We start from the raw sequence: 15,210 nt of genomic DNA on the forward strand, positions 1-15,210 counted from the left end.
GACCGCCTTATGTTTATGAAAGGCCGTCAAAGAGACTACTAACTTTGTTATTGTCTCATTAACGATGTCATCCTCCTCATTTTTATTAAAACACAAGCACGCAACACGAGATGGAGGAAGAACAGCAACATCTATATGTTCATGACCATCCTAGCGCTGTTGGGGATCCTCATGGTCAATGTTACATGCAGTGGGGTTTGGAGAAGATGAAGGAGAATTAAAACCAGCCAGTGGATTTGGAGGGCAACAATGAGTTGTCCCAGACACAGGCAGAAGGCAAAGCTGACATTGTGAAATTGATGATGATAACAACCAAGACTATGGCGACCAACAGTGCGGAAAGTGAACCACGTGAACCCTAGTTCAGACCGGCAAACACTGGTAGCTATATGCCTGGGGGCTGACAGGCGTATTGTTAGCATGAAACAATGGGATGACAGTTAAATAGCCATGCTTTTAGATCATTGCTATAAAAACAGAAAGAGGGGATTTTCCTGTTTCTGAAAGTGACTCAAAATCTGCACATTATCAGGATAAAATCTGTTCAATGCTTGGCAAACCTTTTGCCAAGCATCTGTCTGCTGACCACACATCTGACTAGCAGTCCCCTGTCCGTTCTCTGTGAAGCCAGCTCTCTCCTGCCTGTGTCTGCGCTATGGCACTGACTGTCTAGTCCTCCACTTGATAGTTTTACCATGTTGCCCATTGTAGATGGCTTTTGTTTTGTTGTTTTTTTTTGTTTTTTGGGCTGTATGTTATTAAGAAAATCCTCAAGACTGGAGGAAAGTTTTGGGAATCACTTTGCTATCATAACATTTTTTTTTTGCTGCCAGTTTTGTACAAGCTACGACAATCTGCAAAAGTGAAGCAAACAGTGCTAGTCATCTTAGTACACAATGCAGCTACTTGAACCTACAGAAAAAAATTGAATATAAAAACAAGTTATTTATAGTCAATGTCAGTTTTCCACACGTATACATTAGCTTTCATGGGCTAAAGCCATTCAGAAAGTCTGCATAGTGATAAGCCATGTATAGATACTCACAGAGGTAACATTTGTGTTAAGAGCTTTTCTGTTTTCTGTTTTTCTATCTCTAGTTCCTCTGTCCTTTCCCGTATTAAGTCCTCAAGGTTGCTGGAGTATTGTTCCAGCATGCGCAACATGGAATCAATGATGTTTGTTTTCTTCCCTTTATTGATATTTTTAAACTGCACATTAAAGAGATTAAAATAACAAGTTTTCAGTTCACAAACTGATTCCTTCACATTATCAGAATCACATAATTGTAGGAATATAACCCGGTCTTTTTTTACATGTTTTAGGAAGAAATAATGTATATACAATGTTTATCTACGAGTATTACATACAACGTTAAGTGGATGGGCTTTATAGACTATGGGCTCAAAACCTGCATGTTCCTAAAACCTGGATTCTAATTTTACATGCAATATGGAAGCTGGAGATCTGTTTGGTGAGGTCCAGTCGCTGTACAGTTGCTGCAGGCTAAATTCATACTAGCACTTGTCAGTTTTTTATCCAGAAAAAAACATGAAAACAAATGTTTATCAATAAATAATTTGTGTTGTGATAAAATACATAATAATGTAACTTAAAAAATGCAAGTAAAAATAAGTTAACAGTTCACAAACTGATTCCTTCACACCATCAGAATTACATTAATTACCAATAGGAGTTAACCTATAGTTGTGCCCCTGGTCTATTCTGACATGTTTTAGAACAAACGAATATATTAACATTTTTTATTTATAACATAAAATGTCAAGTGGATGGGTTTTATCCCTAAAACAAGTTGAACTGTTCTCTTTTTTTAATTTCAGCTCAGAATTTATGTCTTCAATTAATCATTTTTAGTAAAGTACGGTAAATAATAGTGTAAATTAAGCAATGCCATTAAAAGATACATCTTGCCCTGCCCTTTTGGGAAGTTTTCATAGGAGCACTAAGGCTACTTTCACACTAGCGTCGTACTCGGTCCGTCGCAGAGCGTCGGGCCGACGTACCGACGCTAGCGTTGTATACGCCACACAACGGGGGCAGCGGATGCATTTTTCCAGCGCATCCGCCGCCCCATTGTGAGGTGCGGGCGGCGTTCCGGCCGCGCATGCGCGGTCGGAAATAGCGGTCCGTCGGCAGCAAAAAACGTTACATGTAACGTTTTTTGCAGCCGACGGTCCGCCACAACATGGCGCAACCGTCGCAAGACGGTTGCGACGTGTGACAATGCGTCGCAAATGCATCGCTAATGTTAGTCAATGGTGAAAAAACGCATCCTGCAAGTACTTTTGCAGGATGCGTTTTTTCACCAAAACGACGCATTGCGACGTATTGCAAAAAACGCTAGTGTGAAAGTACCCTAACATGACACACAGTGAAGAAGGCCCTTCTGCCGGACAACACCATCACATTTTGAGGATTGATTGCGTCACAGGGGGCGCTTTATATTTACCACAGCATTTAAGGGGTCAAACTAGTGATCGGATCTCTTCAACTCAATGTATTATATTATACAGTTAGTTACTACTAGAAATGTAATATTTAACATGATCACAAAAAGCAAAAATTATTTTTGATGATTTTGTAAATTATAATTATGCACGTTTTTCTTATGACTCAAGTTATTGCAGGAATGTTTACTAAGAAATAGACTGCTCACTTGATCAAATATTTCATCGAAAGTAGGACGTCTGTCCTGCACTTCATTCCAGCACTGCTTCATGAGCATAATGCACTCCATAGGTGCATGGTCAGGAGACACCACAGGGCGGCACAAAGGAGGAGGCTTCTTAATCATGGGGATGATTTCTGAAATGCAGATGGAATTGGCATTTTTAATATGTTAGATAAAAGCAATCCACAATGAATCATCTCATCGGAGAACCCCCTTTCACAGTGTAGTTTCAGGGACGTTCAGGAGATTGCTCCAAGTTTCACTCCTGGGTAAAGATGTTTTTAGTTAGGGAGGTATAGCTGGCCAGGAAATGGGATATTATGTCGTGGATGTTTAGGTAATTAGAGAACCAAGAAGGCACCCCAAAAATATATATAACAATGGGATCTGCCTGTCACATACTGGAAAAAGTACAAAAGTCAAGATTCAGTATGTATAGCCAAAGATCATCAAAAAGATATATAAATATACAAAAATCATTAAAAACTATTGAAAAGCACAAAAAAATGTGAACCGTACTATAGTACTAGGTCAAATCCTATAGTTTGCAAGGTGTTAACTAGGTAACCATAATTAATAATAGCCTGATAATACAGTGTGCAAGATAGCACAGTAAATCAGCATGCTTCTAGGAAAGAGAATAAACCTTAATAACCTCTGCAAGAAGAGGCATTCATGCTATTCAATTACGGTAAGTAGAAAAATCTCTCTCAAGAAGAACAAAAAAAAGTCAACTTCCAAATATAATAGAATGCACAGATCACATATATAAATGTAACCTATACAACCATATAGTGAGGCATATAAAAATTAGCATAATAACCAACACTTATGAATAGATAATAATCCCATAAATTGACATAGTAAAGAATATATTACTGGCACAAAGAGTACTATATCAAGCAGAAGAGAAATCTCGTGTCTGATAAAGAAAATGCACACAGAAAAAGTCTAAAGATATTAAGGCTAAATGGTGACCAGTAAAGGTATACAGACTAGGAAGGAGGAACCCCAAGCGTTTCGCCACTCAGGTTTCATCAGGGGTGAAGGTGTATCTGAGTGGGGTCTGTTTAATTATATATTTATATGCAACATAATTACCTGAATTTGTTCCAGCCAGGGAGGGCGGTGCTCATTTATTTGTTCATTTAACGTTGTTAATTCTAATATAACATGTGTGCACCGGAAGTACTATAAAGACACCGCCGTGGAACGCATGGCATTGCCCAGGAGTAACTGTCCAATAACTTCCCAAAAATTTTTAAAAAGATATGCTAGACGGCGAAAATGATTCAATCTGTGATTAAGTAAAATATCTAGTACTTATACAATCATTTAATGGCAGTATCCACACTCAGTAGTGCACACACGCACCAGAGGTAAAATGGATCCAAAGTGGAACGTATAGTTCAAATTGGAAGTGAGTACTAAGTATGGTGAACGAGTACTGCGCAGGGGCAATGCGTAATCAGCGCAGGAACATCAATAGTCACATCTGACAATAAGCAGGCACGGTGATTGTTATCTACATTAAGTAAAAAGCTTAATTAATTATTAGCGTAGAAATTTAAAGGCATAAAAACTATAAATATCAGCCTAGATATATTATAGTAAAGATAAAAATATCAAAAGGACATGCAATCAACTCACAAAAAATGACGTGTGAGTGGTCCTAAGATTAGGTCTAATGTGTCATTTATATTGGTATCAATAACATATCTAGACATTAATAGGGAAATATACCAAAATATGGTAACAATTGTCATAATACAAGTAAATTTTAGACAATGTCCCACACAGTTATCAAAGGATATTTCACTACGACCAAATGTTAAAGGGCATATTCCTACTTCAACGGAATGTGCCCAAAAATATATATACAAAAAGAAAAATGGCATAATCTCATGGTTCATGCACAACCAAGACGTAGAACAAGGGTGCATGTGAAAAGGACAAAAAAATCACAATGAGAATAGTATATCAAATCCAAAGTTATGTGTCCTAAAACGTCAGAGGGCACAAACATTTACCTATAATGCTGGTATATCTGAGCTAATGCAGCTAGAATATAATGCTTATTGGAATCAACAGAATGGTTTTGACCATAGAGGAAATATTATTATGAAAAAAGAAATTGTATCAGTACAACATTCAGACAAATTGCCAATACACACAAACGCTTAATAAGCTTATAAGGGCTTGATGTTTCACATATATTATTTTTATTATTGGTAGTCAATAAGGTAAAGAAAGGGTAAACATCAGTGCCCCCAGCTAAAAAATACAAAATTATTTTGTTATAATCAAAAAATGGAAAACGGGGGAAGGAGCAAGTATTGTTCAAAAATACATGTACACATAGGTCCCTGGAGAACATCCAAAAATTTCAAAAGACAAAAAACTTAATTGTCCTTTTTCCTAAGTGCCAAATGTACCAGCAGTATATGAATAACGTGAAAACAGAAAAGTGTCAAATTTGTGTAAATACACTCACCGGCCACTTTATTAGGTACACCATGCTAGTAACGGGTTGGACCCCCTTTTGCCTTCAGAACTGCCTCAATTCTTCGTGACATAGATTCAACAAGGTGCTGGAAGCATTCCTCAGAGATTTTGGTCCATATTGACATGATGGCATCACACAGTTGCCGCAGATTTGTCGGCTGCACATCCCAAAGATGCTCCATACAAGGCAGGATGGATCCATGCTTTCATGTTGTTTACGCCAAATTCTGACCCTACCATCCGAATGTCGCAGCAGAAATCGAGACTCATCAGACCAAGCAACGTTTTTCCAATCTTCTACTGTCCAATTTCGATGAGCTTGTACAAATTGTAGCCTCAGTTTCCTGTTCTTAGCTGAAAGGAGTGGTACCCGGTGTGGTCTTCTGCTGCTGTAGCCCATCTGCCTCAAAGTTCGACGCACTGTGCGTTCAGAGATGCTCTTAGGCCTACCTTGGTTGTAACGGGTGGCGATTTGAGTCACTGTTGCCTTTCTATCAGCTCGAACCAGTCTGCCCATTCTCCTCTGACCTCTGGCATCAACAAGGCATTTCTGCCCACAGAACTGCCGCTCACTGGATTTTTTTTCTTTTTCGGACCATTCTCTGTAAACCCTAGAGATGGTTGTGCGTGAAAATCCCAGTAGATCAGCAGTTTTCGAAATACTCAGACCAGCCCTTCTGGCACCAACAACCATGCCACGTTCAAAGGCACTCAAATCACCTTTCTTCCCCATACTGATGCTCGGTTTGAACTGCAGGAGATTGTCTTGACCATGTCTACATGCCTAAATGCACTGAGTTGCCGCCATGTGATTGGCTGATTAGAAATTAAGTGTTAACAAGAAGTTGGACAGGTGTACCTAATAAAGTGGCCAGTGAGTGTATATTAGTAAGTATGTGTAAAAACTAATATGAACATAGACAAAACAAAAACAAACGGCATAAAATACATAACAATAAGCTTATAAACAGTGGCGTAACTAGAAAGTTATGGGCCCCGATGCGAACTTTCAAATTCAAAACTTCAAATGCCCCCCCCCCCCCAACCATGCAAAAATATTTTCCACCCAAATTCAGATTTTCCCTATTCATTTCGCACACTATAGCTTTATTGCAAAGTTGTATAGTGTGATCTCAGTGGCGTAACTATCCGGTGCCCCATCCTGATATATATCTGTCCCCCGTACTGCCATTTGTATGTAATTTATAAAAGAAAATAAACCATAATACTCATCAGGGGCTTACATAGAAGTCATGGAGATCCATATAAGAATTATAATGCACCCCCATAGTACTCCTTATAATATAATGCACCCCCATGGTCCTCTATATTATATACTGCACAGTTCATAGTCATCCATATAGTATAATACACTCTCCATAGTCATCCATGTAGTATAATACACTCTCCATAGTCCTCCATATAGTACAATAGTATAATACACTCCTCATAGTCCTCCATATATTAAAATACACTCCTCATAGTGCTCCATATAGTGTAATACACTGCTCAGTCCTCCATATAGTATAATACACTGCTCATAGTGCTCTATATAGTATAATGCACCCCTCATAGTCCTCCATATAGTATACACTCCTCAGTCCTCCATATAGTATTATACACTCCTCATAGTCCTCCATATATTAAAATACACTGCTCAGTCCTCTATATAGTATAATACACTCCTCATAGTGCTCCATATAGTATAATGCATCGCCATCATCATCCATGTCGTACAATTCACTTCTCATATCTCATAATTAAAAAATACAAAATTTATTTAAATAATACAAAACATATCAGTACACCGGGTTATTTGTGGGCAATCCAATTCAATTCATCCCTGGGATAAGCAGCAAATATATGTGCATGTCTAAAGCAGAAGACTAGTTGGTCCTGTGAGTATATACACGTCTCAATATCCCCATATAAGCGGGCCCATAGTCTGCTATGTGACAAATAATAATATGCACTTACCCATAATAACAGTCAGGGGAACAGCCCACAATTCACCCGGCGGCCCCGGGTGAATTGTGGGCTGTTCCCCTGACTGTTATTATTGGATTGCCCACAAATAACCCGGTGTACTGATATGTTTTTCCCTATGATACCTCTGTATTAATATATACTGCCTACAGCAGAGATATATTTAAGAACTTTTAGATGTATTGCTGTTTTTGTATTATTTAAATACATTTTGTATTTTTTAATTATGAGATTTGGAATTTCTTTGCTCTGTTCTTTGGTGGTCTTATGCTTTTGGAGCTATTCAGTATATTTGACACCTTTGGGGTGTCTAGGGAGGGCATTTCGCCCTCAGCTACAATACATATTTGTGCTTTCTGGTTATGTTTATATAATTCACTTCTCATAGTATAATGCACCCCATAGTTCTTCATATAGTATAATGTATTCCCCACAGTATAATGCAGCCCACATATAGTATAATGCAGCCACCCCACAGAGTATAATGCAGCCACCCCACAAAAGTATAATGCAGCTCCACCATACAATATAATGTAACCCCCATGGAATATAATGCAGTCCCCCTCATAGTATAATGCAGCCCCTCCATACAGGTGCAGTGAGAAAGACACGGGCAAATGGTGACTATGGGGCAGGGGAGAAGGACACAAGGGGGCTAGGGGAGACAGGCACAATGGTGACACAGGGGGCTAGGGAGCAAGGAAGACAGGCACAAGGGAACACATGTGGGCTATGAGGCGGGAGAAGGGCACAAGGGGACTAGTGGGCAAGGGAGACTGACACAAGGGGACAAGGGAGACTGACACAAGGGGACACGGGGACCAGTAGGCCAGGGAGACTGACAAGGGGACACATGGGGACTAGTGGGCCAGGGAGACTGAATAGAGGAGACACAGGGACTAGTGGGCAAGGGAGACTGACACAAGGGGACAAGGGAGACTGACACAAGGGGACACAGGGGGACCAGTGGGCTAGGGAGACTGACAAGGGGACACACGGGGACTAGTGGGCAAGGGAGATTGACACAAGGGGACACAAGGGGACTAGTGGGCAAGGGAGACTGACAAGGGGACAAGGGAGACTGACACAAGGGGACTAGTGGGCAAGGGAGACTGACACAAAGGAGCTAGCAGGCAAGGAAGACAGGCACAAAGGGACACACAGGGACCAATGGGCAAGGGAGACTGACAAGGGGACAAACGAGGACTAGTGGGAAAGGGAGATTGACACAAGGGGACACAAGGGGACTAGTGGGCAAGGCAGACTGACACAAGGGGACAAGGGAGACTGACACAAGGGAACACAGGGACTAGTGGGCAAGGGAGACTGACACAAGGTGACACACGGGGACTAGTGTGCAAGTGAGACTGACACAAGGGGACTAGTGGGCAAGGGTGACTGACACAAGGGAGCTAGCGGGCAAGGGAGACAAGCACAAGGGGACACAAAAGGACAAGGGACACAAGCACAAGGGGACAAGGGCGACAGGCACATGGGGACTAGGAGGAAGGGGAGAAGGGCACAAGGGGGCAAGGGAGACAGGCACAAGAGGAAATAAGGGGACTCCTAGGGCAGAGTAGATAGGGACACATGGGGAGACGGAGCTGCAAAGGGACAGGGGAAAACGGGGGGAGCCTTGGGAGCAAGGAAGAAGGGGGCACATGGATTATGAGGACAGGGTAGATGGGGAACACACGGTGAGAAAGGGGACAGGGGAGACTTGAGAACAGGGCAGACAGGTCACACGAGCGGCTGCTAATGACAGGAGGACAAATGCAGATCTGAGGCTTAATGGACCCTTTGGCAGCAGGATGAGGAGGACGCAGCAACAGATTGCAGCTTTTTAGGTTTAGGCACTCAGCCACTCACTCAACCCCCATAGAATATAATGCAGCCCCCCTCATAGTATAATGCAGCCCCTCCATACAGGTGCAGTGAGAAAGACACGGGCAAATGGTGACTATGGGGCAGGGGAGAAGGACACAAGGGGGCTAGGGGAGACAGGCACCATGGTGACACAGGGGGGCTAGGGAGCAAGGAAGACAGGCACAAGGGGACACATGCGGGCTATGAGGCGGGAGAAGGGCACAAGGGGACTAGTGGGCAAGGGAGACTGACACAAGGGGACAAGGGAGACTGACACAAGGGAACACAGGGGGACCAGTAGGCCAGGGAGACTGACAAGGGGACACATGGGGACTAGTGGGCCAGGGAGATTGACACAATGGGACTAGTGGGCAAGGGAGACTGACACAAGGGGACAAGGGAGACTGACACAAGGGGACACAGGGGGACCAGTGGGCTAGGGAGACTGACAAGGGGACACACAAGGACTAGTGGGAAAGGGAGATTGACACAAGGGGACACAAGGGGACTAGTGGGCAAGGCAGACTGACACAAGGGGACAAGGGAGACTGACACAAGGGAACACAGGGACTAGTGGGCAAGGGAGACTGACAAGGTGACACACGGGGACTAGTGTGCAAGTGAGACTGACACAAGGGGACTAGTGGGCAAGGGTGACTGACACAAGGGAGCTAGCGGGCAAGGGAGACAAGCACAAGGGGACACAAAAGGACAAGGGACACAAGCACAAGGGGACAAGGGCGACAGGCACAAGGGGACACATGGGGACTAGGAGGAAGGGGAGAAGGGCACAAGGGGGCAAGGGAGACAGGCACAAAAGGAAATAAGGGGACTCCTAGGGCAGAGTAGATAGGGACACACGGGGAGACAGAGCTGCAAAGGGACAGAGAAAACGGGGGGAGCTTTGGGAGCAAGGAAGAAGGGGGCACATGGATTATGAGGACAGGGTAGATGGGGAACACACAGTGAGAAAGGGGACAGGGGAGACTTGAGAACAGGGCAGACAGGTCACACGAGCGGCTGCTAATGACAGGAGGACAAATGCAGATCTGAGGCTTAAGGGACCCTTCGGCAGCAGGAGGAGGAGGACTCAGCAACAGATTGCAGTTTTTTAGGTTTAGGCACTCAGCCACTCACTCAAGCAGCACCAGCTCCCTTCGACCAGTCTTTCCCTTTGGTGTGGCTGAAGGACCTGTGGACATGCCTCTCTCCAGTCACAAGGTTGAATCACGTGACCGCATTAAATCCATCTTCCCCCATGTAACTGGAGGACCTGCGGTGACGCCTCCCTGCTGTAATGGTTGGGTCCTTCTCCTTCACTATTGCTGGACGGACGGGCCCCTAAGCAGTCCGGGCCCGGTCGCAGCTGCGACCGCTATAGTTACGCCCCTGCTTATAAATATATTGAGTGTTTAGATAAGAACCAATTCATGTAAATCTACAATTTCATTAAGGGAATTTGTCACCAGGTTTTTGCCATCTAATCTGAGAGCAGCATAATGTAGAAAAACTCTAAGTCCAGTGATGTATCACTTACTGGGCTGCTTGCTGTAGTTTTGATGAAACTAGAGGACTAGAAAACCTGCTGCCATGTAGTCCTCCATATTCATGAGCTCTGGATATCCCTGCCCCTACCACTGATTGGCATGTCTATGAAAGTTGCCAATCAGTTAACCTCACCACTGATTGGCATCTTTCTGCCTATGCACAGTGTACATAGAAAGCTGCCAATCAGTTACTTCTAAAGGACTATAATACTATAAAAAGTAATAGCCAGCACGGTTTTACTAATGACAGAAGTTATCAAACCAAAGTGATTTGTTTTTTATGACAAAGATAGTAAAAGCAGAAGGACAGCTGTGGATTTGTGACCCAATGCATGAAAGCTTTCACACTAGAATTCTGTGGTAAAAGATTTGAAAAGTTGCATAATTTAGGCTCAAATTTTTTGGCATTCTCGCACAAGTTTCTCAGCGCTGGCGCGTGACGACCAACACTTGTCAAATTCATGACGAGCAGCAGTGTTCGCTAAGCCGCAAATCTTACTTCACTAGGGACTGGAGTAGGACTTGTAGGAAGGAGCACACAGAGTTCTGCAATGCTCGTTCCATGATCCTGATACATGAAGTACCAAATGCCGCTTCGTAAATCAGGAGCGTCTGACTCCAGTATTCCCCTCATAAAGACCAGCATGAACAACAATCCAGAGTAGGGTTGAGCGAAACAGGTCGTGCATTTTCATAAGTCGCCGACTTTTGGCAAAGTCGGCGTCTCATGAAACCCGACCCGATCCCTGTGCGTGGTCGGCCATGCGGTACGCGATCTTGGCGCTAAAGTCGCGTTTCGTATGACGCGTTTAGCGCCATTTTTTCAGCCAATGAATGAGCGTGGGCAGAGTGATGACATAGGTCTTAGGGGAGTGAACGCCTATCGTCATGTTATCGCTTGTGCGCAGTAGGGATTTGGAATGTGCAATATGAAATTTTCTGTGCTGGGACGGAGGGGAGAGAGAGAGAGAGAGAGAGAGAGAGAGAGAGAGAAGAGGAAAAAAAAATAAAAATAAATAAAATAAATTCCTTCATTGGGTTTCGTGTTTCGGCCGAAACCCGACTTTTCACGGTGGTCGGCCGATTTCACTCGACTCGACTTTTAAGACAGTCGGGTTTCACAAAACCCGACTCGACCCAAAAAAACTAAAGGTCGCTCAACCCTAATCCAGAGTGTTTGGAGATTTTCCAAAGGCATTTAACAGCATCCCACATAGATGCCTAAAAAGTAAATTAAGGTCCATGGCCTTAGAAAGTAAGTCTGTAATTGGATCGAAAGACAGCACCCAGAGATATGTGGTGAAGGACTGCTACTCTGGGTGGTCTCCCGTTGTAAGTGGTGTACAACAAGGTTCAGTGCTGAGCCTAAAGATATAGTATATGGGATTAATAGTGTTGTTTCTTTTTTTGCAGATGACACCAAGCTGTGAAGTATAATGTGTGCTGGTGCTGATGTCTAGAAGTCCCAAGTTTACTTGGCATCTGCTTTGCCGATGTGACTCGATGTCCATAAATGTAAAGTTATGCATCTGAGTACTAATGACCTGTGGGCACCATAAATAATAAGGAGAGTAAATCTAGGAGAGTAAATCTAGGAGAGTCACTTGTAGAGAAGGATCTGGGTGTACTCGTAGATCACAGACTAAATAACAGGATGCAATGTCAATCAGCGGCTTCTATGGCCAGCATGACATTATTATGAATGGAAAAAGGTAGAAACTTGGGGGACAGGGACGTAACACTGCCACTATCAGGGCCGGACTGGCCATAGGGCACTTCTGGCAAATGCCAGAAGGGCCGGTGCCAGTGGTGGGCCGCTCAATCCGCCGCCCCCGCCGTCGCATTCAACTATACCGGCGTATAGACGCCGGTACAGTTGAATGCAATGATGGAGGAGAGAGCGTCTACAGACGCTCCTCTCCCATCATTCCCCGCTCTGCCTCTGACACTGCGGGTGCGCGATGATGTCATATCATCGCACACCTGCTGTGTCCCGGGCAGACTGCAGCTGCTGAGACAGGAGCAGGAACCAGGAAGCAACGCTGGGCACGAGGAGAGGTGAGGAGAGTTTTTTTTTTTTTCTGGACTGTGGGGCCATTCTCGGAGGAGGGGAGGGGAGGAAGAGAAGAGATGTGGGCTGTATATAGTTCTCTGTGGGCTGTGCTCTGTGCTGTATACTGCTGTGGGCTGTATATAGTTCTCTGTGGGCTGTGCTCTGTGCTGTATACTGCTGTGGGCTGTATATAGTTCTCTGTGGGCTGTGCTCTGTGCTGTATACTACTGTGGGCTGTATATAGTACTCTGTGGGCTGTGCTCTGTGCTGTATACTGCTGTGGGCTGTATATAGCTCTCTGTGGGCTGTGCTCTGTGCTGTATACTACTGTGGGCTGTATATAGCTCTCTGTGGGCTGTGCTCTGTGCTGTATACTACTGTGGGCTGTATATAGCTCTCTGTGGGCTGTGCTCTGTGCTGTATACTGCTGTGTGCTCTGTGCTATATATAGTACTCTGGGCTGTGCTCTGTGCTGTATACTACTGTGTGCTATATATAGTTCTCTGGGCTGTGCTCTGTGCTGTATACTACTGTGGGCTGTATATAGTACTCTGTGGGCTGTGCTCTGTGCTGTATACTACTGTGGGCTGTATATAGTACTCTGTGGGCTGTGCTCTGTGCTGTATACTACTGTGGGCTGTATATAGTACTCTGTGGGCTGTGCTCTGTGCTGTATACTACTGTGGGCTGTATATAGTACTCTGTGGGCTGTGCTCTGTGCTGTATACTACTGTGGGCTGTATATAGTACTCTGTGGGCTGTGCTCTGTGCTGTATACTGCTGTGGGCTGTATATAGCTCTCTGTGGGCTGTGCTCTGTGCTGTATACTACTGTGGGCTGTATATAGCTCTCTGTGGGCTGTGCTCTGTGCTGTATACTACTGTGTGCTCTGTGCTATATATAGTACTCTGTGGGCTGTGCTCTGTGCTGTATACTACTGTGTGCTATATATAGTTCTCTGGGCTGTGCTCTGTGCTGTATACTACTGTGGGCTGTATATAGTACTCTGTGGGCTGTGCTCTGTGCTGTATACTACTGTGGGCTGTATATAGTACTCTGTGGGCTGTGCTCTGTGCTGTATACTACTGTGGGCTGTATATAGTTATATGTGGGCTGTGCTCTGTGCTGTATGCTACTGTGGGCTGTATATAGTTCTCTGTGGGCTGTGCTCTGTGCTGTATATAGTTCTCTGTGGGCTGTGCTCTGTGCTGTATACTACTGTGGGCTGTATATAGTTCTCTGTGGGCTGTGCTCTGTGCTGTATACTACTGTGGGCTGTATATAGTTCTCTGTGGGCTGTGCTCTGTGCTGTATACTACTGTGTGCTGTATATAGTTCTCTGTGGGCTGTGCTGTATATAGTACTCTGTGGGCTGTGCTGTATATAGTACTCTGTGGGCTGTGCTGTATATAGTACTCTGTGGGCTGTGCTGTGTATAGTACTCTGTGGGCTGTGCTGTGTATAGTACTCTGTGGGCTGTGCTGTATATAGTACTCTGTGGGCTGTGCTGTATATAGTACTCTCTGGGCTGTGCTGTATATAGTACTCTCTGGGCTGTGCTTTATATAGTACTCTGGGCTGTGCTGTATATAGTACTCTGGGCTGTGCTTTATATAGTTCTCTGTGGGCTGTGCTGTATATAGTTCTCTGTGGGCTGTGCTGTATATAGTTCTCTGTGGGCTGTGCTGTATATATTACTTTGTGGGCTGTGCTGTATATATTACTTTGTGGGCTGTGCTGTATATATTACTCTGTGGGCTGTGCTGTATACTACTGTGTGGACTGTGCTGTATACTTCTACGTGGGCTGTGCTGTATACTACTGTGTGGTCTGTGCTGTATACTACTGTGTGGTCTGTGCTGAATACTGCTGTGTGGGCTGTGTTATCTACTACGCGAGCTGTGCTATAGTATGCAGGCTGTGCTGTATACTATGCGGTTTGTGCTATATAATATGCGGGCTTTGCTATATACTATGGGGAGTATATTATATTCTATGGGGGAGGCCATGTTATGTACTATGTGGCTGTGTTATATACTATTGTGGGGGTATATTATATTCTATGGGGGAGGCTGCGTTATATACTATGGGGGGCTGCATTATATTCTATGGGGGGCTACATTATATATTATGGGGAGGTGGGCTGTATTATATTCTATGGGGGTTACATACTCTGGGGTGGCTGCATTATACTCTGTGGGGTGGCTGCATTATACTCTGGGGTGGCTGCATTATACTCTGGGGTGGCTGCATTATACTCTGGGGTGGCTGCATTATACTCTGGGGTGGCTGCATTATACTATATGTGGGCTGCATTATACTGTATCGAGGACTATGGGGAATACGTTATACTATATGAAGAACTATGGGGTGCATTATACTATGGGAAGTGAATTGTACTACATGGATGACTGTGGCGGTGCATTATACTATATGGAGCACTATGAGGATTGTATTATGCTATATGGAGGACTATGAGGATTGTATTATGCTATATGGAGGACTATGAGGAGTGTATTATACTATGTGGAGGACTGAGCAGTGTATTTTAATATATGGAGGA

General features: G+C 44.0%; 1 protein-coding gene across 1 annotated transcript in view; it reads right to left on the reverse strand.

Moving 5' to 3' along the window:
* GUCY2F (guanylate cyclase 2F, retinal) overlaps window positions 1–15,210 on the reverse strand; it is a 182,750-nt gene that overhangs the window by 93,293 nt on the left and 74,247 nt on the right. The window contains exons 12-13 of the mRNA XM_077285143.1: window positions 2,676–2,824; window positions 1,046–1,209 (exon numbers count right to left, since the gene is read on the reverse strand). Of these exons, the coding sequence (XP_077141258.1) occupies window positions 1,046–1,209; window positions 2,676–2,824 (313 nt within the window). The remainder of the gene's footprint in view (window positions 1–1,045; window positions 1,210–2,675; window positions 2,825–15,210) is intronic.

This window comes from Ranitomeya variabilis, chromosome 2, assembly GCF_051348905.1.
Source record: "Ranitomeya variabilis isolate aRanVar5 chromosome 2, aRanVar5.hap1, whole genome shotgun sequence".
Lineage (NCBI taxonomy): Eukaryota > Metazoa > Chordata > Amphibia > Anura > Dendrobatidae > Ranitomeya > Ranitomeya variabilis.